We start from the raw sequence: 23,858 nt of genomic DNA on the forward strand, positions 1-23,858 counted from the left end.
GCCGGGCGAGACCTACTCCTCCGCCCACAGGAAGCCATTGGTAGCAAGTGGTGGCACCCTACCCCGTCCCAACGCCTGGGGCTCGGGCTAAAACGGGTTCCAAAGAGGAGACTTAAAGAGACCCTGCGGAGGTAGGGCAGTGATGGCTGGAGGGGTAGGAACTTACAGGTGGTGGCCTCTTGCCCCCGACGCGAGAAGGCAGGGGTGCCTGTAACGGCTGGATCACTGCTCCCCTTTCCTTCTCTCCTACTCCAAGTACAAACAGTACTGGTAAAATAAGTTGAAAACCAGTGGACCAGCCCAAGAACCCCATCCCCCTGCTAGCCTGTGACCCGCGAAGTTCTGGGGTGACCCCGAAGTTGGTTAAGCTCCTAGCTTGGTCTTGGCTGGGGCTGGGAAAGAGGCATAGGCCTAGCAGCTTAGGGCCCTCCCCGAGGTTGGCCCTGGGTTGCAGAAAGGCAACCAGAAGGGGCTGGAAGAGAATTGCCTCTTTTCATGGTGTGGACAAGAAGTGTCCATGGTGACTTCCTGTTGCCAGAGTTCTCTCCTCTGATTAAAACAGCTGGCGGGAGTGGTCACCAGAAAAATGAGGAAGGACGGCTGTAGCAAAAGAAAGTAATGAGTAGAAGAGATGAAAAGAATAAAGTGTACTTTATTCCACTCAAGTGGAATTTCTTTAAAAATACATTCAGGCAGCTGCCTTCCTGCAGCCCCAACCCAGGCCTCCAGTGCCCCAAACCCTACCCACAGCCTAGATCTTCAGAATTAGCAGCCAAGAGCAGGGAAGCGTCAGGAGTCAGGGTCCCAAACATACCACAAAGCCCCAGGTCAGAGCCCAAACAGTTCTTATGACAGGAGTCCGAGGGCCACGACACCCACACAGGCTTGCTCCCAGCCTGTGCCTTCATCCTAAGTCACTGCAAAGGCTGGAGCCAGATCCCAGTCTCAGAGCAGGGTAAAGTCCTGCAGGGGACTCCTGTACTCCTCCATGCTGGCCTCCCCTGCACAGCCAACCCTGCAGGCTGGGCTGCCCTGGGTGGGTACGTAGGGGGGCAGAACTGGGTGGAAAGGGTGGTGCTTGTGTTCTGTAAATTCCCTCTCACCCCCGTCCCCCTAAGTGCAGTGTCTCCTCTGTGCACAGATGAGTAGATGTAAATTCTTGCGCTGACACCCCCCGCCCCCAATTGTGCCCTCAGCAGGCTGTCTGTCCGACCCTTTCCTTCTACCATCTGCTCACATGGCTGCTTCAGAGCTGTGGCCCTTCAGGAATGACAGAGGATACACACAGCACCTTGGGGCACCCTGAGAGGGCAGCTGATGCCAACTGGCTCAGCTGTAAGCTTCCCCCCACCCCATGCAAGAGGAGTGATCCCAGGTAGACTAGGGAGAAGGGCCCCCATCTTCACCCACAGTCCTTCCCATCAGCACAACCCCCCACTGCCTTCAGGCTGCTGGGACCTGCCTACCACCCCCCCCCCGCCCTCCCCCCCCAGAGGCCCTCAGCTGTGCTCCGTTGTCCAGGGGAGAGAACAGCCTGAGTGGAAATTAAGACATGAAGATCTGGGCATGGGGTGCGGGTGGGGGGGGGGGCGGTTATAAAGTGACCAGTTCTTCCCCCAGAACTAGAAGCAAAGCTGGGTGAGGGATGCAACTACTTAGAAAAATGGCATCTGAGGAAGGCAACGGTCCCCTCCCTCACACTTTGTGAGGAGGGATGATGAGGAAGGGAAGATGGGAGTGAGATTAAGGAATGTGCTTGTAGCTTCAATGTGTATTAAATTAGTTGGTGGGAGTAAGAGCCTACACGTGAGGACCAGGCCCCTGCCAAGGGCCCGGGCCCAGTCCCAGCCTTCGTGCTCCAGCCACGGCCCCACCCAGAGCAGGGACAGTTCTCTGGGTAGAAGGGGCTAAGAACACAGGGTAGCAGCTGCTGCCTTTCCTGTGAGCATGGGCTACAGAGAAACCACCGCAAACTCCTCGGACCAGCATGGCTGTGTCCCCACAGACCGAGTCCTGTGTGCTCTCCTTGCCCTTCTGGTGACAGACACGCTGGCTGGCAGGGATGGAGCGGGCGGCAGCTCTCAGTGCAACACAAGATCGTAGGTGAGCCTGCCTTCCTTCGGGAGGTTGCCCTTCCTGCCCTCGGGCCTAGCTGTCCGCCTTCTTCATGTGGTGGAAGAGGTTACAGAAGAGCTCATACCAGAAGAACACGAAGCCGGTGGAGAGAGCAGCCTTCAGTAGGCTGGGGGACAGGCCCTTGAAGAAGCCCCTTGGGCCTTCCTCTCGAAGCACCTGCCGGGCACAATCCACGAGGCCCTTGTAGCTGCGAACCTGGGGAGAAGAACAGGGAGGGTACTTGGTGGAGAGCAGAAGAAGAGCTCAACATGTGGGTGTTGGCTGTACTCTTTTGTCAGCCCAGCACCCGGCACATCACAGCTCCCAATAAACACTTGCTGGACAAAGAAATGACAAGGCAAAAAGGACAGAAAAGTAGACCTTTTCTTTCTCTTCCAAGTGGACTAATAATTCAGACTGAACAGATGTACCTAGAAATCAGCACTGGACAGAGCTTCTACTGACTGCGCCTCTTAAGGACCCTCTTCCGAAAGGCACCTCCAACCCTTTATCCCATCCCACCTGGTTCTCTTTGGGTGGTTGATCTGAATTTAGCCCTTGTTAGCTTTAGCCTCCAGTCTGGCCTTCTCAGTTGACCACATATTGCTGCCAGACTCGCGTCCCCAAGACACAGCTCCCTCCAAATCTCCAGTAACTCCCCGTGGTGTTGGCAGTGGTATTATAAAGAACCAAGGGGTGCCTGGCTGGCTCAGTTGGTAAAGTATGCAACTCTTAATCTCAGGGTTGTGAGTTTAAGCCCCACGTTAAGTGAAGAAAAGAAAGAAAGAAAGAAAGAAGAAGAAAGAAAGAAAGAAAGAAAGAAAGAAAGAAAGAAAGAAAGAAGAAAGAAAGAAAAAAAGAGAAAAGAAAAGAAAAGAAAAAAGAAAAAAGAAAAGAAGGAAAGAAAGAAAAAGAGAAGAGGAAAGGGGAAGGGGAAGGAAGGGAAGGGATCAAGTCCACACTCCGTGGCCTGTATTCAGAGTGTTGCTCCATTTGGCCTCAACTTCCCTCCCTGATCTGTCGTCATCCACCACCGGTCCTCCCACAAAACCAGCCACACAGTCTGTTAGAAGCAGGGCCTAGCTCCTCTGCCCTGGGCTCTCGCCAACTGTCCAAACTCAAACCGTCCTTTCAGGACAAGGAGGAAAAAGGAGGTTATAAAAACCTTGTGAACAGCTCCATATTTGTTAAAATGTATACACGTATGTTTATGCAAAGAAACAAACCTAGAGCCAAAGATTCTGCATGACTGCTACCTGTGGGTAGGTGGTGTTGGGAGTCATGTGTGATTTTAATCTTTCCGTCTAGCAGACTTCTCTGAATTTCCTACAAAGATATATTACAACTAACTCCATTCTTTCCCTTCCCTCAAGTAAGAAATGCTCCCGCCCTTCCCTGACTCCCAATCCATCCCACCCCTCTCTTCTGGGTGAAGAATGAATCCATGTATGAGTCGATCAGATTTAATTCATTCCTCTCCAGGAACCACTACAGAATAAAGCAAACAACTCTATGTGCCGGTGGGAGTCTCCTTCTCCGTGTTCTTTAGTATTTTGGGGACCTTTCTCTGGCCCAAACTGAATCGAACACTTTTTAAGAGGAAACACCGAGCTCTCCTTCACCTGGATCGTCCCACAGTGCCCAACATGCACGGGGCTTTGTGTGTGGCTTTCCCGCATTTCTGGGGGTCCCCAGGGACAGGTCAGGGATGACAGGGCTGTGGGGGCTAATGCTGCCCAATGGGCAGGTGAGGGATAAGACTCAGAGCTCTCTGAGGGGGACGGCTCACCTGGCCAAAGGAGGCTCGGGCCTGCTCAAACCCTCCGACCTGCAGCCGTTTCTTGAAGAGGTCCAGGGGGTACGTGAGGGCCTTGCTGATGACTCCGGCTCCACTGCCACAGAGGAGGTTTTTGAGGTTCTCTGAATCAAAGTGGGATTGAGGGGGATAAAGGAGAGAAGTGTTATCGGGGGCAGACAAGTTCAAGGTCAAGAGCCTAGCCCTCCACCGTGAAACAAAGACCCACCAGCACCCTGAGTCTGAGAACCACACACAGCTATGTTGGGGAAGAGTGACAATGAGGATGGAACAGAAGTGAGGGCTTGCCGTCTGCCGTGTGACTCGGTTCAAGGCTCGGGAGGGACCAGGACGCCCACCGCTCTTCCCATCCTCCTCAAACAAGAACCAAACAAAAGACACAACCAAAACCAGGCTGCGTGTAAGTGGGACCTCAGACAAAAATGAAAACCATGACTAAAGTCAGAAATAAATTTTGACAGTGCCACCGATGGGGTGGCAAGATCCAAAAGCGAGGGAGGGTCTACAAGCAGCGGGACTGGTTTGGTTGGCTGGGTGTATTACAGAGCAAGGTCTGGAGAGCGGGATGTCTTAGCTTCTGACAGGAAGCCCTTCTTTCCCAGGTGGTTCAGAAGGAGATGTTCTGGCTTGGGGGAGGGGGTGCAGCGGTGACCCAGCTTCCCTTCGTGTGAGGGCTGTCTCACCGTTTTTCCTTCCCTCGGCAGGCATGACCCACTCATGAACGTGCTTCAGGGCGTTATAAAAGGAGAACTGGAAGCCAGCGTAGGGGAAGATGGCGATCAAGGTGGGGTTCAGGCCTTTGTAGAAGACCAAGGGGCCTTCGGTCCTGTACATGGTCACCACGGCATCTCGAAGGGTTTTATACACCTGGACAGACATGTGCAGCTCGAGTGAGCGTGGGTGCCGGTTTAGCCCTAGAACGCCGCCCATCACATGCATCTCCCCTCATCGAAAATCCCAGCTGCCAGGAGCATTACTTGTCCTGCCAAGAGGACAGAGAAAATATTGGACAAAAACTCCAACAGTGGGGTTTTCCAGCAACAACCTGTCTAGCTCTTTACAAAACTCGTCTGTCTGCACAAGTGCACACAAGAATGTGCCCAAAGACAGCTGCCACAGTGTTCCGCACAAAAGCAAAGACGCAATGTCCACCCCTGGGCACATGATGTCAAAAGAACACAGAGCAACTGTTAAAACGTCATCTATGCGGCTGATAAGGGATCATCCCCCAAATAGACAGCTAAATGAGCACAGTGGGATGCAGAACAGGTATGGTGCTTGTGGAGGAAAAAAACTATGCAGAGATTATCCCGCACAAAGATCCATAGGAAACAAGGAAGGGCGAGCATTACCTCCATGCGGGGAAAGGTGGGGGCAGGGGAAGAGGGAGATTGACTTTCACCATTTTAGATTCTCTGGGTATTTGCCAGGTGCATATATTTAACCTTTTGTGAACTGTCAGCAGGCCATCTCCACGTAGGAAGACAACAGGGCACGGATTTTCCTTCTACTCAACATATACTCTCTGCAGTGGACCAGAGGGGGTTGTGGGCGCAGCGAGGCACGGCCCAGACAGGGCAGCTGAGGGAGTTACTCTGCACGGAGAAGGGAGGACCCTGGCCGCCTCCTCACCACTTGGCTCCCAGACGCAGACATCCACACTGAAGGATTTCGCCCCAGGGGATGTCCACGAAAGGGCCAGGACTCAGAGGAAGGCCATGAGGCAACAAGCCTGCCAGGCACCCACAGTCCCACTCTGCTTCCCTGTGCCCCCTTTAACACCAGGCTGGCAGCCAAGGGACACACACATCTGAGGAGAGCCTTCATAAACAACGGAGACCAGGGGCACCTGGCTGGCTCAGTCAGTAGAGTGTGCGACTCTTGATCTCAGGGTCATGAGTTGGAGACCCACGTTGGGCATAAAGATGACTTACAAAAAAATAAAAAAATAAAAAACCCAGAAAACATAATGATCGATGGGAGGCACAGAAATCATCTGGAAGGAAGAAACAGTATAGACAAAAGAAGAAAACTAACGGAAATGGAAACCAACCACAGAATTGGAAGTGATATTCTCAGGCCACAGAGAAGGGATCACCTCCGTGATATTTTTTTTTTTTTTTAAATTTTTTTTTTTCAACGTTTATTTATTTTTGGGACAGAGAGAGACAGAGCATGAACGGGGGAGGGGCAGAGAGAGAGGGAGACACAGAATCGGAAACAGGCTCCAGGCTCTGAGCCATCAGCCCAGAGCCTGACGCGGGGCTCGAACTCACGGACCGCGAGATCGTGACCTGGCTGAAGTCGGACACTTAACCGACTGCGCCACCCAGGCGCCCCGTGATATTTTTAAAAGAGGTAAGGGGAACGCCTGGGTGGCTCAGTCGGTTAAGCGTCCGACTTTGGCTTAGGTCATGATCTTGCAGTTTGTGAGTTTGAGCCCCTCGTCGGGCTGTCTGGTGTCAGTGCGGAGCCCACTTTGGATCCTCTGTCCCCCCCCCTCTCTGCCCCTCCCCAGCTTTCGTGCTCTCTCTCTTTCAAAAATAAATAAGCATTAAAAAAAAAAAAAAAAAGGTAAGCTTCAGAGAACAAGACAAGCTCTTGAGAGAAAAATCTTTGTGAGTTTGAATTGGGCAAAGATTTCTTAGATAAAATACCCAAAGCAAAATCCATAAAAGAACAAATTGATAAACTGGACCTTACCAAATTAAAAGCATCTTCAAAAGAGACTATAAGAGACAGGGGCACCTGGGTGGCTCAGTTGGTTGAGCATCTGACTGCGGGTCAGGTCATGGTCTCCTGGTCTGTGGGTTCGAGTCCTGCGTCGGGCTCGCTGCAAAGCCCACTTCAGATCCTCTGTCCAGTGTGTCCAGGAAAAAGGTCTGGACTAAAGGGTCCAGGAAGTACCCATCACAACAAATGACAGAGGGACCAGTGCACGTCACTGGTAAACTTCTAGAATGTCAGAAATCAGGAAGGGATCCTGAAAGCTCCCAAGGCAGGAAGGGTGATAGTTTCATATAAAGGGTCATTAATCAGAGTGATTCTGGACTTCTCCCCAGCAACACTGAGAGCTACCTAGAATTCTATACCCAAATCATGAGTCAAGTGTAAGTAAGGGTCAAATTAAGGCATTTTCTATCAAGGTTTCTCTAAAGAAGCCATATCTCATGTTGTGCTCCACCAAAATGAGGGATTAATCAAGAGAAGACACAGGACCCAGCAAGAGAATTTCTAACAGAACAGCTGGCAACAGTCCTGGGACAAAGAGTCCACACTGAAGCCAGAGGGTGAAGGCTGCCAGAGTGGAGGGCTCCAGAAGAGGCTCTGTAATAAAGTGGGACAGATGACCACAGGCTGACCCTATCAAGAGGATAACTTCGTGATGAGCATGCAGAAAGCTAAACAAATAAAATACAAGGCAATCACTAACTTCAGGCAAGACAAAAATATAAAAGAAAATGTAATCATAATGTATTTCAAGGCTCAGCAATAACATTTACATAATCATATCTGCAAGACACTGATATTGATCTAGCCAAAATCTAGAAATCAGGTATACTGTAATCAGACAAAGGAGGAAACACAAGCACACGAGGGTGATGGTAAAGAGGTAAACTCTCATCTTCCACAGTAGCCATCAAGAGTTACTGTCTGTAATTTAAAAATTAGAAAGAAAAAGAGACAGGGGCGCCTGGGTGGCTCAGTCAGTTGAGTGACCGACTTTGGCTCAGGTCACGATCTTGCAGTTTGTGAGTTCGAGCCCCGCGTCGGGCTCTGTGCTGATGGCTCAGAGCCTGAAGCCTGCCTCAGATTCTGTGTCTCCCTCTCTCTGCCCCTTCCCCGCTCATGCTCTGTCTCTCCGTCTCTCAAAAATGAATAAACGTTAAAAAAAATTTAAAAAATAAAATAAAAAAAGAAAGAAAGAAAAAGAGACAGAGATGTAGAAGGTTAAGCATGCTATGAAGAATTAGGAAGTAAATAACGGGAGAAGAGCCACGAGTATTAAAGTGGTTGCCTCTTGGGGACTGGAATCAGGGTGGCTGGTGTTTTCTTTATAATTCATGCAGAACCACCAGACTTTTTAACCTATATTGCTGATTAAGAAACATTTTAGGGGTGCCTGGGGGCTCAGTCGGTTAAGCATCTGACTTCAGCTCAGGTCATGATCTCGTGGTCTGTGATTCAAGCCCCACCTCAGGCTCTGTGGTGACAGCTCAGAGCCTGGAGCCTATTTCAGACTCTACGTCTCCCTTTCTCTGCCCCTCCCCTGCTCGTGCCCTGTCTCTCTCTCTCTCCTTCAAAAATAAGATAAAAACATTAAAAAAAAGATGTTACCAAAAAAACCAGAAACATTTTAAAGTTGAGGATTTACACCATGGCCACTACTGATCTGCAGCTTTTTTAAAAAAAAATTTTAGTGTTTTACTTATTTTTGAGAGAGAGAGAGAGAGAGAGAGACAGAGCATGAGCAGGGGAGGGGCAGAGAGAGAGGGGGACACAGAATCTGAAACAGGCTCCAGGCTCTGAGCTGTCAGCACAGAGCCCGACGTGGGGCTCGAACCCACGGACCGCGAGATCATGACCTGAGCCAAAGTTGGACCCTCAACTGACCGAGCCACCCAGGCGCCCCTGATCTGCAGCTCTTAAACAGATCTTTTCCATTCACTTTTGCACACAGATGATTTCCTGATCATTCCAGAATCTAGAATCCGCATCTCAATCACCTTAGCTAGAGGTAATGAGCTATTCTCTTTTCTCTTATATTTTTTCCTTCTCACAGACTTCTTTGGTTAATTTATTACTGAAGTATAATTGACACACAATGTTATATTAGTTTCAAGGCGCACCTTCTCATAGATTTTTTTTTTTTTCCCTAAAGGCTGGGCAGTCATGGAAGAGGACTCTAGCATCCCAGAGCAGGGAAGGTGATGGAGTGTCATCCCTCATTTTTCCTCATCCCAGCAGCCACCATGTTGCTGAGGTCTGTCTGTCTTTTCCATCTACAAACACCTTTCGTCCCCATCTCTCTGCTCAGTGCCCAGGGCCCCTCATCTCATTTCCCCATTAGGAGAAACCTCTATTTCCCACTGAAGTGCCATACAGAGGGATCTAGTTCTCATGCTCCATTCATGAGCTCGCAGGTTGTTCCCAGGGCACTTTGCCCTTCTGAACCACAAAAGTCATCAGGATGTCTCTTGAACAAAAGGGCTTCACCAACCCAGGATCTCCAGCCCAGGCAACACCAAGAACCAGCAGAACTGAAACCACAGTTATTCTTAAGCAGAGCGTCATTCCCCACCCTAAAGCAGAAGGGAGACGGAAAAATTCTTCCGTTGAGAAGAATCGGGTTGAGCATGGGCACACGCGCACATACACGTGCACGCACACGTACTGCTGTTCTTATGTAAGTCCAGGAAACGGAGATTATGGTGGGGAGCTCTATTTCAGGATTTAATCCCTCCCTTTCACTCAGTAAGTTCTTCCTGGAATCTGACTCAAACTTTCGGCGTAAACCAAAAACAACTCTCGCAATAACCCAGCAATACGATCTCAAGTCTCACTCTCCCGGACGCCCTCACCGTCCAGCCTGCTGTTCAGGATTTGTTCTGTCTCCCACGTGAGGCTGTGAGCACCCTGCACGGGGCTCAGCACAGTTACGGGTGTCACAGATGGACCAGCGGAAGGGACGCAAACCCCGGGTGCTCCCACTTTGTTTCCTCTAAGGAAAAGAGCCCCACCTCCTGGACCACCTTCGGCGACTCATTCCCGCCCCCTCTGGCCCAGCCACTCACCTTGGGCTCACCCTGAGCTGCAAAGCGGGTGCGCAGGACATCCACAGGGTGCACGGCGAGGGTGGCCGTGCTGGCAGACAGGCCTCCGCACACAAAGTGCACTGAGAAGTCGCGGGCATCGTACTTGCTGGCTCTGTGCACCAGCTCGGTCAGCAGTTCAAACGACAGAAACTGCAAGAGCACGCGACAAAGTTACTGACAACCCCCCCCCACCCCAAAACGCCACCATGATCCACGCGCGGCCCGGTTCTACAGGCGAGGAAATATTCTTCTTAGGCAGCGACGGGACACGATAAACATCTAATTTTGTTCAGAGCACAAATGCCATTTTCTACTCACATTTTCTACTGTGAGGAGAGCCAAATATCCAAAGGGTTAAGAAAATATCCGAGAAAAAATTTTACATCAGAAAGTTCTACTCCTCAACTGAGTTTCCTCAGAACCAGGGAAGCAAGGCCCTTATTTGATTCTCGGTGGGCAACCCCGGGGCTCACCTGGCGGTGGCACCGTTTGACAGACGTTCTGCCCTGGAGCAGAAATTCTCTTGGGAGAATTCCACATGTTCCACATTCTATGCCGTAAACCCCCTTTGCTCAGATCTTCCCCAGCCAACTCAGATGGGCCAGGGTCCCGAGAGCACGCTGCTGTATTTATTCATCACGCTGCGGTACCTGAGTGCCAGCTGCTGAGGCTGAAAGGCACGGGCACGTCAACTCATGAGCTCCCGACCCGAGCCATCGCTGTGATGTCATAGAAAAGCAGGCAGGGACTGCTCGGGCCCCAGCTGCCCAGGTGGGCATCCCGGCTCGGCTGCCTTTCCGGCTAGTGACTTTGGTTGGGGTCATTACCTAAGCTCTCTCTGCCTGGTCTTCCGTCTATAACACAGGAGTGACCACAGAACACCCCTCAAAGCGCTTAAAGCAGAGCCGGGCTCACCATTAGCACCACACGCAGGCAGCCCACTACCACCACTCCGACCGTACGGCTGCAAGCCATCCGCCACGAAATCAACCGGCACCGAGCCGCACGAATGTGTGAACAAAAGTCAAGGAGCCTGAATTCTCATCCTGGCCCCACCACTTCCAGGCTGTGTGGCCTCTGGCGGCTCGCTGACCCTCTCTGTGATCCACGTAACGTCTATTCTACCTCCCTCACAATGCTGCTGGGAAGTCTAAAGGAAGCACAGACGTGAAAATGCTATTTTGAAAAAATGCAAAGATTTGTATCGCCCTTTGCCAAGCATGGCGTCAAGACGGTCTCCTAGGGGCAACATCTAATATTCAGTCGGTGCAAAGTGCCCGCGGTGGGGAGGAGGTGCGCAAGGGAATACCCGTGGTATAACTCAGTCTGACTGTCTTCAATTTCAGACTTCAAACTTCAGGTAGTTTTGCAGTTAAGACAAGTAAGAAGTGTGGTGACCGCTCCTGCTGCCCTACCCAGACAGGGTCCCCGCAGGCCCCACCCTCCCTGTGTTCCTCTATTGAACAACTCCAACCCAGGGGCCTGGCCCGTTCCCCTGCCACCTACTTGGACAGCTCCATAGCCTATAGAGAGAAGCTGGGCTGGGATGTGTCCTTTCCAGAATGCTGTCGGGCCTTCCTCCAGCAAAATCTGTCTCGCAGCCTGGAGGATCCCGTGGTATTTTGCACTGGGATCACTGCGAGACAGGCGCTCAATCTGAAGCTAGGGATCAAAATTGAAAAAGTCAGGACAACAGGAGCAGGTGTGGGATGAGAAGGAGAACTTTCAGAAAAGGTTAACAAAGGCAGCAAAGTGCTTCTCCTTGACAAAACTCCAAGAAGAGAGAACTTGCCCTCTAGCCCATTATGTGGAACGAGGGGAAAAAGGTACCTGGAAACGGATCTTGATGACATCCAAGGGGCTGATCATCACCCGCGTGACAAGTCCAGACACAGACCCAGCCACCGCCACCTCGGAACTGGAGATATTCCTGCCATCAGCTTGGGGGTCATAGCCAACCATCCCTGCCCCTGGCCCATACAACGTCCATCAGTTTCAGGCTGCAAGCAAGAGACGTGGAGTAAACACCAGAGCAAGTTCTTAGGGTCTCTGCTCATATGCCACCTCCTCAGAGCAGTCCTCCCGGACCATTCCATCTAAAACAGCACCTACATGCCCTCTTGTCCCCTCGCCCTGATTTAGTCTTCTTTATGGCATTAGCACACTTGACGTTTATTCTGCACGCTTCTTGTCACCCTCCCCCCCTGGAATGTGAGCCCGTGAAAATGTGGCCTGGCTCCCATTTGCCCATCCCTGTATTTCCAGAGCCTGGAACAGAGCCCAGCATGGTGAGTGGTCATATTTGTTAACTGAATGAACAAACAGGCTTGGGCGGAAATCATTCACTTCCAGAGATCAGCTTGCTTTCCAAGACACCTGGCTCTATGGCCAACTCCCATCCAAGGTAAAGTCCCAGGCTGAGCCAGCATGACAGCAGATGAGCATGGAGGGAGACGTCAGACATGCAGGCTCCAGGAACGGCCCATGGGACTCTCCAACAAGCCCACGTGATCCCAAGGAAGAGCCCAGAGACTCCTTAGCTTTCTCCATTGCCTCCCCAGCTGCAGCAATGGGGGGGGGGGTGCTGCTAGGCTTTGAAATGATACTTCCTGGCCCACCCGATCTCCACTGACCTCCTCGACCTCACCCTGGACCTCTCTTCAGCCACTTCAATCAGGGTGGGCTCCGCTCCGGACAAGTTTCTGGAAAACACTGCTTGAGTTCCTACTGCCAGCCTCGCCTCTGCATCTACTGTCCCCCATGTCTGAAACACAGTGGCTCTTCCCCACCTCATATGCCCCCACTCACCCTTCCCCTGTAGCTCCTCCCCCTGCACCAGGGCTCAGCTAAAGAGCATCCCGCCACGGATCGGACTCCTGTCCTCTCTAGCATTCACAGCACTCGCTCTGGTTGAGAACCACTGTTGTCAAGAAACACTAGCAATGGTGTATAAAATGACATGCATTACATCACTCTTTGTAAAACTGGATATAACACAAAGGGATGGATAAATACACTAAGTCACATCCAAGCAATGGACTCGTACGTCGCCATTAAGAAGAACGAGCCAGAGTGATACGCACACTTGAAAAGATGTCCATAATACACTGAAACGTGAGGCAAAAAAAAAAGCAGCAGGTTTCAGAACAGCGTGTCTAGCAAAACCCCATTTTTGCAAAAGTAAACCAGCAAGACCTATGACACTGTGTAGGGTAGTAGAGAGCACGGGGCAAAGTCTGGAACTGCGCACCCCCCAACAGGCTGGTTAAGATCACCTTTACGGGAAGGGTTGGGAAAGGAAGACAGAAAATACATCTCTCCCTTTCTCTTTCTTTTTTTTAATGTTTATTTTACTTCTGGGAGAGAGAGAGAGAGAGAGAGGAGAGAGAGTGTGTGCGTGCACGTGCGTGAGCGGGGGAGGGACAGAGAGAGAGGGAGACAGAGGTTCTGCAGTGGGCTCCGGACAGCAGACAGCCCAACGTGGGGCTCGAACTCACAAAACATGAGACCATGACCTGAGCCATAGTCAGACGCTTAACCGACTGAGCCACCCAGGCACTCCTCTCCCTTTTTCTTTACATAATTCTATATCATATGAATTTGTTACAAAACTAAATATAAATGATTTTAGAAGGAACCGCAGAACCAACCTAGTTTTTGAATACTAACAGTTACAATAAAGTCGGTGCCCACAGAGAGACAAGGTCCATCCCACCACTGATTCTTTTTCTCCTCTGGAACTCTGAGAGCCCCAAACTCACGCTTCTGAAAGTAGGAAAGTAGTGCTCCAATCCATCCTTAAAATTAACAAGGCATTTCCATGGGGCTCTCTTAGCAAAGTATTCTAAAATATTTTATTAAAAGTCTAATGGTATGGGAGCACCTGGGTGACTCCAGTCGGTAGAGCATCCAACTCAATCTCAGGGTCATGAATTCAATCCTCGCACTGGGCGCGGAGCCTACTTAAAAAGAAAAAAGTCTCAGGGCACCTGGGTGGCTCAGTCGTTTAAGCATCTGACTCTTGATTTCGGCTCAGGTCATGATCTCACAGTTCATGGGATCAAGCCCCGCATCAGAGTCTGCACTGACAGTGTGGAACCTGTTTGGGATTCTCTATCTCCCTCTCTCCCTGTCCCTCCCCTCTCAAAATAAATCAACATATATTAAAACAAAAACAAAAAAAGCCTCATGATGTGAAACTGCCACCCCTCCAGGAATGTGTCCGTTTCTCGGCACTTTCTTCCCCACACTCTCAAAGGAGGAGGGAGATCTGGTCTTGCCCACCAACTTCTGAGACATTAATTCAAGCTGCTTCTCTCCAGGCACCTGTGAGAAACAGATGATTGACAGGCAAAACCTCGACTGCTGAGGTCTCACTGAGCAGGGTGAGCTCTCTGCCATCAGGAAGGGAATGAGGTATTTCTACAAATAAGCTGCTGTGCATAGCTGGACATAACATTAAATCTCATATCAATAAACTTAAGTTCTGCCTCCCTAGTACCCCGAGAGGCTTATTTAACCTGGGTTCCCATCCCTCTCCTGGAAAATGAGAATGATGTCCGCCCTGCCCAGCCCAGACTGCTGGGAGGATCATGCACGATAACATATGTGGTAAAGTTTTGTAAAAAAAGGTAAAAGTTTTATACACGTGAAAGGGCTGGTTAAATATAGTTCAGTAGTGACCTTACGTTTCCCGCTTGCTGGATTTCCTTCTTGTACCAGTAAGCCTTGATATTTATCTAAAGACAAAATAAAAATGAAATAGAGCTATACGCATGATATATAGACTAGAGCACCCAGAGGATGGGGGGCCGCTGGAGTGAGTGGCAGGGTGGATGGGGTGCGTGAGAGTTTGCCTTGGCCAGGCCATCCCCCTTCTCTTACTGCGGAAGCCCCTGAGATCGGATATGAATGGTGAGCTCGGGTGCCCGTGTGCCCAAGTGTTCAACGGGGGGGGGGGGGGGGGGGGGGGGGGGGGGGATGTCCCCGCAGGTGTCCCCGCGTGTGGACGCAGGTGTCCAGGAGTGGCTCGGAGCGTCTTCTCCCCGAGTCCGAGAAGATGCCAGCCAAACAGGCACCCACGTGTATGGGTGTCCCGCGTGTGTGCGGTTTTGCCTCCTGCGCCGCTGAAGATGCTTCTTTGGTCAGGCGTGACACGAGTGCGTACAGACCCTGCTCCCTCGTGAGTGCTGGCGCGCGTGTGCGACCCCCGGGTCCCCAAACGCACGGTGAGGAAGTAAGAGGTAGAGGTCACTCACCCGGCACGAAGGGCGCGGCCCGTCTCCGCGCGCTTCTCTTCCTATCTACTCCAGCAGTCTCACAGCAACCCTAACTGAACTCGGCAGTAACTGACGGGCTCCGGGGCCAATCACTGCGCAGCTTCCGACATACGCTGGACCAATAGTTGTACAGCCGTAGAACCGCAACACCTCTCGCAAGGTGTAGCTGGGTAATGTAGTCCGCCGCTACGAAGGCGGGTCCCCGTGCAAGAAGTAGAGCTTTCTGGGAGATGTAGTCTCGCCGCGCGCGTGGCGCGTCCCCAAGTCAAGGCTGCGCCCTTGGAGGTCTCGGCGCCAAGTGGTGTGTGGCTTTCGTCGTCCAACCGGCAGGTGGAAGCTTGGGGTGCGCTGAACTTGACCCGTTTTCCTCAAAACCCTCGTAGTCTCAGAACCCGGACAATCTAAACTTGGGAGAGATGGCGGGAAGTTTAGCTAAAACCTGGAGGACTTGGGAGTGAGACTAGATGGGTTTTTGAAACCAGGAAGAAGACGGCAAAAATGTAGAGGTTTTGTTTTCCCCTAGAGTTTATTATGCATAATTTCTCATTATAAAAATGATATAGAAATACATTACAGACCCTACAGAAAATGTAGAAACGAAGGGAGGAAGTGAGTCATACTACCACTCAAGCCAAGTAGCATCAGCGTTTTTTGCAGGACAGTATTCCCGATTTTTAAATTGCATTTTCCACATTAGTGCAATCACTTTGACGCACACTTTTAAACCATTTTCATTGCACAAGTTAAAACATTCATACATATACAAAAGTAAAATAGCCTAATGAACACCATACAGTCATTACTCAACTTTAACAATGAACCAATTCATGGTCAATTTTGTGTCCCTTATCCCTGCACCTATGTCGCCCCCTAACATTATTTTGAAGTAAATACCAGACAACATATGATTTCACCAGTTAACATTTCAGAATGTATCTTTAAAAGACAAGCACTCCCCTTTTAAAGCATATCCCCCAAACTTACCATCCCCACCCCCCAAAAAATTAACTATAATTTTTCTAATATTATCAAATATCAAATTAGTGTTTACATTTCCCCGATTGGCCTATCATTTTTAATGACATTTAAAAATGTCATTTTTTTTAAAGTTGGGCTAATTGCTATCCAGGCTATACACTGGAACTGGTTAGTATGTCTCAAGTCTTTTCAAATCTATGGTTTCCCTCTTCTCTGATTTTTGCTTGCAATTTCTTTCATGTTCTTCTCATTTCTTTTCCTTTCTCGATTTGTTTTTTAAGAAACTAGGTGGTTTATCCCGTAGCGTTTTCCCCAGTCTGGATCTGGCTTGTGGCATCTGCACGGCATTGTTTTAACATCTTTCTCTGCCTCCTGTGTTGTTTGCTAGGAGGTCTGATCAGATCAGGTTTGATTTTTTATTTTACAAGATTACTTATGTGGTATTGTGGACTTCTATAAGGAGAATCACAGTGCCTGCGTGTCTCTCATTTTGTGATGTTTGCAGTCATTAATATCACCACACTGCCTGGGGGTTGTAAATAGTGACATCATTTCAGCATTTATTAGCTGGACCATCTGTAAGAGGAATATCCCTTCATTGGTTAATTGATTATATGAAGTACACTTCATAGAAGAAAGGCAGGATAAATGCGTGACTATTTTTAGCAGTTTTCAAAATAATTAACTGGTTCCCTAGTATCTTTCAAAGGTGATTGATCAATGAGATTTTTTATTGTTATTATCATTATGACCACAAAACATATTTTATTTACATTTTTATTTGTTTTTTAAGTAAGCTCTACCCCCAACATGAGGCTTTAATTCACGATCCTGTGATCACGAGTCACATAACTCTACCGACTGAGCCACTCAGGCGCCCCCACATAGGACATATTTTATATCTATCATTTGAACATATGGATTTAAACAGATTTGTCCTCGGGGCACCTGGCTGGCTCAGTTGGTAGAGCATATGACTCTTGATCTCGGGGTTGTGAGTTCAAGCCCCATCTTGGGTGTAGAATTCACTTAAAAAATAAAATAAAATAAAGAACCATATTTGGCTAGTGGGTGCCTATTCAAGTTGCCTCTGAATCCTTTTGGCAAAATGTCTAGCTTCCTACTTTCTGGTGTAACAAGTTGTTCTAGGCTCATCACAAGTTTTAAACAGTTTTATTGGAGTATAACTGACATTATGTGTCTTTTAAAAATGTTTATTATATATATTATATGTGTGTGTGTGTATATATATATATATATATATATATGTATTTTTAATGTTTATTTTTGAGAGAGACAGAGTATGAGCAGGGGAGGGGCAGAGAAAGAAAGAGTCACAGAATCCAAAGCAGGCTCCAGGGTCTGAGCTGTCAGCACAGAGCCCGACGCGGGGCTTAAACTCACGAGCCTTGAGATCATGACCTGTAAAATGTTTATTATATTTTTGAGAAAGAGAGCACAAGTAGGGGTGGGGCAGAGAGAGAGGGAGACAGAGGACCCAAAGCAGGCTCTGTGCTGACCACAGAGAGCCCAATGCAGGGCTCGAAATCACAAACCGTGTGATCATGACCTCAGCTGAAGTCAGACGCGCAACTGACTGAGCCAACCAGGCGCCCCAACAATTTTATGTTCTGACGTGTGGTGTATATCGCGACAAAAATAGCGAACATATGTCTGTGACTCCAAAAGATTACTTGTGCTCCCTCACTATCCCACCCTCTTCTCCCTCCCTCTTCCCCAGGCACTCTCTGATCTGCTTTCTGTCATCATAGGTTAGTTTGCAGTTTATAGAATTTTCTATAAATGGAATTATATATGATGTCCTTTTTGTCTGGCTCCTTTGCCTCAGCATAATTATCTTGAGATTGATCCACGTTGCGTGTATCATGAGTTGATTCCTTTTTCTTGCTGAGTAGTATTCCACTGTATGGATATACAACACTTTGATCATCCAGTCACCTGTTGATGAATATGTGGGTTGCTTCCAGTTTGGGGCAATTACAAATAAAGCTGCGATAAATATTCACATATAAGTCTTTGTATTGACATCTGCATTCATTTCTCTTGGGTGCAAATCTCAGAGTAGAATGGCTGGATCATAGAGTCAGTGTATATTTAACTTTGTAAGAAACTGCCAAAGTGTTTTCCAAAGTAGTTGTACCATTTTACTTCCCCACCCCCACCCCTGCAGGATGACATTTCTAGTTCCTCTACCTCCTTGGTAAGGTGATTCTTTATGAATCTATCCATTTTAAAAGATATGTAGTAGTATCTCATTGTGGTTTTAATTTGCATTTCCCTAGTGCCATATCTTTTGAATATCTTTTTGTGTGCTTACTTGCTATCCTTACATCCCCTTGGTGCTCAAATCTTTTGTCCATTTTTTAAGCTTTTTTTTTAATGTTTATTTATTTTGAGAGAGAGAGAGACAGAACGCGAGCAAGGGAGGGGCAGAGAGAGGGGGAGACACAGAATCTGAAGCAGGCTCCAGACTCTGAGCTGTCAGCCCAGAGCCTGATGCGGGGCTTGAACTCACGAACTACAAGATCATGACCTGAGCCAAAGTCAGATGCTTAACTGACTGAGCTACCCAGGCACCACTCTGTTGCCTATTTTTAATTGGATTGCCTTTTTTTTTTTTTAAAGGAGAGAGAGCAGGGGAGAGGGAAAAAGGGAGAGAGAGAGAGATAGGGAGAGGGAGAGAATCTCAAGCAGGCTCCATGCCCAGTGCCAAGTCCAACACAGGGCTCAATCCCATAACTCTGGGATCGTGACCTGAACCAAAATCAAGAGTCAGACACTCAACCGACTGAGCAACCCAGGTGCCCATGGATTGCTTTGTTTCTTAGTGTCGAATTTTGAGAGTTCTTCTCTTTTCTGGATATAAGCCCCTTATCATAATATATGTAGCTTCTCATGAGCTATGTGGCTTGTCTTTTCACTCATGTCTTTCAAAGAGCCCAAGTTCTTAATTTTAATAAAGTCAAGTTTATTGATTCTTTTCCTCTTTTACGGATCATGCTTTTGATATCATATCTAAGAGTTCCTTGCCTAGCCAAAAAAAAAAAAAAATTTTTTTTTCTTCTACATTTTCCAATAGAAATTTTATAGCTTTAGGTTTTACATCTAGGTCTCTGGTCCCTTTTGGTGTTTGTTTGCTTGTTTGTTTGTTTAAGGAAGCTCTAGGCCCAGCCTAGGGCTTGAACTCACAACCGCAAGTCACATGCAGGATGCTTGGTTGCGGGAAGAGCATACGATTCTTGATCTAGAGGTCATGGGTTTGAACCCTACACTGGGTCTAGAGATTACTAAAAAAAAATAAATAAACTTAAAAAAAAAAAAAGAGTCACATGCTCTACTGACTGAGTCAGCCAAGCAACCCTGGGTTCATTTTTGTGTATGACATGAGATATGGACAGAAGTTCTTCCTCCTTTTTTATTTATTTATTTATTTATTTTTTATTTGGATATTTCATTGTTTCAGCACTGGAAATCACTGTGGTTTTTGTTGTTGTCGTTGTTGTTGTCGTTGCTGTTGTCGAAAAGTCTATTCTTTTCCCATTGAATTACCTTTTGTAACTTGGTTGAAACTCAGTTGCTCTGGGGCACCTGGGTGGCTCAGGTTGAGCGCCTGACCTTGGCTCAGGTCATGATCGCACTGTTCGTGAGTTTGAGCCCCGCATCGGACTCGCTGCTGTCAGTGCGGGGCCTGCTTCGGATCCTCTGTTCCCCTCTCTCTCTGCCCCTCCCCTGCACATGCTCTCTGTCTTTCACAAATAAACATTTTAAAACATCAGTTGTTCATATATATACAGAATTTTGACTTCTGCTTTCCTTTGACAAGCATTGTCCACATGGGAAGTGGATGGTTATAAATGTTATGGTGGCCCACAGTGGGCAGAACCAGGTACAGAAATTTGACATGTTGTCCTTCATGAAAATGTCCTCCACTTTGCCCTTCAGGGCACCCCCTCACCCCCACCTCCGGTCCTCACTCACCTCCTCTGTCTCTTTGCTTAGATTGCCTTATTTTGCCATGAAAGCCCAGCCTCTGTTATATCTCTGTTTTCATCAGTTTTGTGGACTGATTTTTTGTGGACTGGCTGGCTACCTCTCCCACATAATCTCTTCAGCTATGGAGATCTTTGGTTCTATTTTGTTCTGGACTAGAACAAGCCTACATTTTAGAACAGGTCTCCCCACGGTCACTCAATAGGTAAGGCAGCAGGACTTTGGCTACTGGCTAGTTGTAGGGTGAGTTAGACTCAGGGAACTACAGATCGCAAGAACTGGAAAGACTCATGGAAATCACGTAGTGCAGCCAGGGCCCAGAGGGGCTAGGCGGTGTGCCCAAGGTCCTTCAAAGGCAGATGGCAAATTCGTGGCCCAGCGGAAATGAGATCACTGGCAGGTGCCAGCCTTCCTGGGCTCACACCTTGGCTCCGGCTTTTGCATATTTAAAATCTGGTCATCTCATTTTAAGTTAAATATACTAAGTATATCCTATCGTGCGGAAAGAGAAACCGGAGAAAAGCGGTTCCCGTCAGCTTGGGGAAGTGAATCCTTCTGTGACCTCATCAAAATTTACCCTAAAGAGACCTATTAAAAGCTTCTTTGGATTTCCCCTGCCTTCTCAGAGGAAGTAAATACCTCCTTGGCCTTGACCACATAGGGTTGGTATTTATCAACTCCTCCACCAATGATCTGTCCAATCACAGGCAAAAGAATCTCTTATTGCCCGAGCCGTCAGCTGTGCCACCAAGAAGAGTCCTGAGAGCCAGGAGGTAATTTGCTGTGGCTCTGTAGCCAGGCACGCCTTCCTTTGGGCCACAGTTTCTCTACCTATGAAGATGGAAGTGTTAGGGGCACCTGGGTGGCTCAGTCGGTGAAGTGTCCGACTTCGCACAGGTTATGATCTCGCTGTTCACGGGTTCGAGCCCCGCGTCGGGCTCTGCTGTCAGCTCAGAGCCTGCTTCAGATCCTCTGTCCACCCCCCCCCATCCTCCCCTGCATGCGCTTTCTCTCTCTCTCTCAAAAATAAACATTAAAAAAAGAGGGAGAGATGGAAGTGTTGGACTACAGGGTGTCCAAGCTTTGCTGCCTCTGTGCTTCCAAAGGTATAAAAATATCTGCATTTTTAGTAAGCATCCCAAGGGTTCTCAACTTCAGCTGATGCAAGAATCATCTGGGGTGCTTATTTAAAAATGCGGGTACGCCTCCTTAGGGATACTCATTCTGATCAAGCAGGTCTAGCATGTGGCCCAGGAATAAGCATTTTGGTTGGTGGCCCATGTTTGGAGGAAGATTGAATTAAGGGGTACACATCTTAGTGGATCATCCCAGGCTCTCCTTATTTCTTTCTCCTTTCTTATGACTCTGGGTGAGATGAAGGGCCTCTATTCCCCATCATTTTTTTCCATCAAATATTTATTGAGGGTCTGCCTAGCCAGACACTGTTAAAAAAATTTTTTTTTATGTTTGTTTATTTTGGAGAGAGAGAGAGAGAGACAGAATGTGAGTGGGGGAGGGTCAGAGAGAGGGGGAGACACAGAATCTGAAGCAGGTTCAAGGCTCTGAGCTGTCAGCACAGAGCCTGACGCGGGGCTCGAACCCACGAACCATGAGATCATGACCTGAGCTGAAGTCGAAGTTGGGACGCCCAATGGACTGAGCCACCCAGGTGCCCCCAGACACTGTTTTTAGATGCTGGAGATATAGCAATGAGCAAATCAGAATTTCTTCCCTTCTGGAGCTTTCTTTCACTTAGTAATACGTACCTGAGTTTCCTCCATATCTCTCCGTGGTGTGATAGCTTACTTCTTTTTAGAACCAATAGTTCACTGTCTGGATGCATCACACATTCACATACTGAAGCACATCTTGGTTGCTTCCACATTTTATTTACCTTTTTAAAGTTTATTTATTTATTTTTGAGAAAGACAGAGACAGCATGGGCGGGAGAGGGCAGAGAGAGAGGGAGAGAGAGTGAATCCCAAGCAGGCTCTTTACCGCCAGCTGCAGAGCTCAATGTGGGGCGCGAACTCACGAACCATGAGATCATGACCTGAGCTGAAACCAAGAGGTGGACGCTTAATCGACTGAGCCACCCAGGTGCCCTGCTTCCATGTTTTAGTGATTATGAATAAAGCTTCTGTAAACATCTGGGCGTAGGTTTTTGTGTGCATGTAACTTTCCATCATTGTCATTTACTTATTTTTTAAACTTTGGGGCTGTAAGTTTGAGAAAATCATCAAAGACCAACAACTGTAGGAGGGTTCTGGAGGAAGCTGGGGCAGCTTGCAAGGGGCCAAAGATAGGGGCATGTTTGACCAAGTTCCCTTTTCTGTCCTTTCAGATTCAGTAAATGATTCAAACACCAGCGTACTAACCAAAGGGCGGGAAAACACACACACACACACACACACACACACACACACGAAAGAAAGAGGATTCACTGTCCAGTAGCTTTCAAGAGCTGATTTCTTATGCATTTCAACTTTCTTCTGCTCTTGTCAGCAGAGCCAAACATCAAGAAGCTATCAGGAATGTCAATGTCAGCCCCAGGAGAAAGCTTTCCAAGTCTGCTGGAGGGGTCTCTGGGCTTCCAGCTTTCTGTGGTTTCCAGCATTTGGTTCTCTCTGACAAGATCATCTGCCTTCGTGGGTGACAACACCTCACCCATTACTCATTTCTGAGCTTCCCTGAGAAGGTGTTTCCTGCTGTGTCTGTGGGAAGCCCGTCGTCAGTCACCGCGTAACGCGCAGAGGAAGAGTGGGTGCAGTTCCATCACAGACGAAAGGCTGCTGTGCCCCAGGTGAACTGCAGACCACGTCCCCTTCCTCCACGACTTCTGATCTCATCAGACTCAAGAATGACTACTTCTGGGAACCTCAAACTTGGACGTAAAGTTGACAGTAAAAAAGATGAACGACCCAATAAACAAATTAGGCAAGAGAGCTGAACAGACATTTCACAAAGAAAGATACAAATGGGTAATAAGCAAAGCACAAAAGCACCCGACAGCATAAGCCCAAAGGAAGTGCAAATTTGAAATGGCAATAAGGCACCACTGCACATCCACCGCAGTGGCTAAAGTTGTAAAAGACGGATGACACCAAACGTTAGCAAAGCTGTGGGGCAACCGGAACTCCGGCCCAGAGATGATTTTTAAGTAATCTCTACCCCTAACATGGGGCTCAAATCCAAAACCCTGAGGTCAAGAGTCCTGTGCTCCACCAACTGAGCCAGTCAGGCACCCCATTTTCAACTATTTTTTATTTTTTATTTATTTTTTATTTTTTAAAAAATTTTTTTCAACGTTTTTTTTTTTTTTTTTTTTATTTATTTTTGGGACAGAGAGAGACAGAGCATGAACGGGGGAGGGGCAGAGAGAGAGGGAGACACAGAATCGGAAACAGGCTCCAGGCTCTGAGCCATCAGCCCAGAGCCTGACGCGGGGCTCGGACTCACGGACCGCTAGATCGTGACCTGGCTGAAGTCGGACGCTTAACCGACTGCGCCACCCAGGCGCCCTTCAACTATTTTTTAAACGTTTATTTCTTTTTGAGAGAGAGAGAGAGAGAGAGAGAGAGAGAGAGAGAGAGAGAGAATCTGAAGCAGGCTCTGTGCTGTCAGCGCAGAGCCTGATGCAGGGCTCGAACTCATAAACTGCGAGATCATGACCCAAACCAAAACCAAGAGATGAACACTTAACCAACTGAGCCACCCAGGCATCCCTCAACCATTTTTAAGTGTCCAGTTTTGTGGCATTCACTCCATTTGCAATGTTGTGCAACCATCACCACTCTTTCTAAAATGTTTTTCTCACTCCAAACAGAAACCCTGTATCCATGA

General features: G+C 48.3%; 2 protein-coding genes across 8 annotated transcripts in view; both read right to left on the minus strand.

Annotated features, from left to right (window-relative positions):
• MIF4GD (MIF4G domain containing) overlaps window positions 1-2,288 on the minus strand; it is a 6,457-nt gene extending 4,169 nt beyond the window's left edge. The window contains exon 1 of the mRNA XM_030296833.1: window positions 2,201-2,288. The gene's annotated coding sequence lies outside the window, so the exon portion shown is untranslated. The remainder of the gene's footprint in view (window positions 1-2,200) is intronic.
• Window positions 633-15,425, minus strand: SLC25A19 (solute carrier family 25 member 19). Of its 7 annotated transcripts, none has more exons than XM_030296828.2 (9): window positions 15,006-15,425; window positions 14,436-14,486; window positions 12,381-12,449; window positions 11,578-11,747; window positions 11,254-11,409; window positions 9,727-9,897; window positions 4,615-4,798; window positions 3,905-4,035; window positions 633-2,331 (listed from the first exon to the last, which is right to left on the minus strand). In XM_030296828.2, exons 4-9 carry the CDS (start codon window positions 11,707-11,709, stop codon window positions 2,149-2,151), a joined length of 957 nt encoding a protein of 318 aa, XP_030152688.1. In that variant the 5' UTR covers window positions 11,710-11,747; window positions 12,381-12,449; window positions 14,436-14,486; window positions 15,006-15,425; the 3' UTR covers window positions 633-2,148. The 7 variants fall into 7 exon arrangements, with proteins under 7 accessions (XP_030152688.1, XP_030152687.1, XP_030152686.1 ...); XM_030296827.2 differs by having other exon boundaries at window positions 12,381-12,459; XM_030296826.2 differs by having other exon boundaries at window positions 14,431-14,486.
• Window positions 15,426-23,858: the final 8,433 nt, after the last annotated feature.

The sequence above is a fragment of the Lynx canadensis genome, chromosome E1, assembly GCF_007474595.2.
Source record: "Lynx canadensis isolate LIC74 chromosome E1, mLynCan4.pri.v2, whole genome shotgun sequence".
Classification (NCBI taxonomy): Eukaryota; Metazoa; Chordata; class Mammalia; order Carnivora; family Felidae; genus Lynx; species Lynx canadensis.

Bases quoted from the DNA above. Each gene is read 5' to 3' on its own strand.
- SLC25A19 (XM_030296829.2), bottom strand. From the start codon at position 11,709: ATGGTTGGCTATGACCCCCAAGCTGATGGCAGGAATATCTCCAGTTCC. The intron at 9,898-11,253 runs GTAGGTGGCAGG...GTGCTCTTGCAG, and splicing joins TAGGCTATGGAGCTGTCCAA to TTTCTGTCGTTTGAACTGCT. The intron at 2,332-3,904 runs GTGAGCCGTCCC...TCTTCTCCCCAG, and splicing joins CCCGAGCCTCCTTTGGCCAG to GTTCGCAGCTACAAGGGCCT.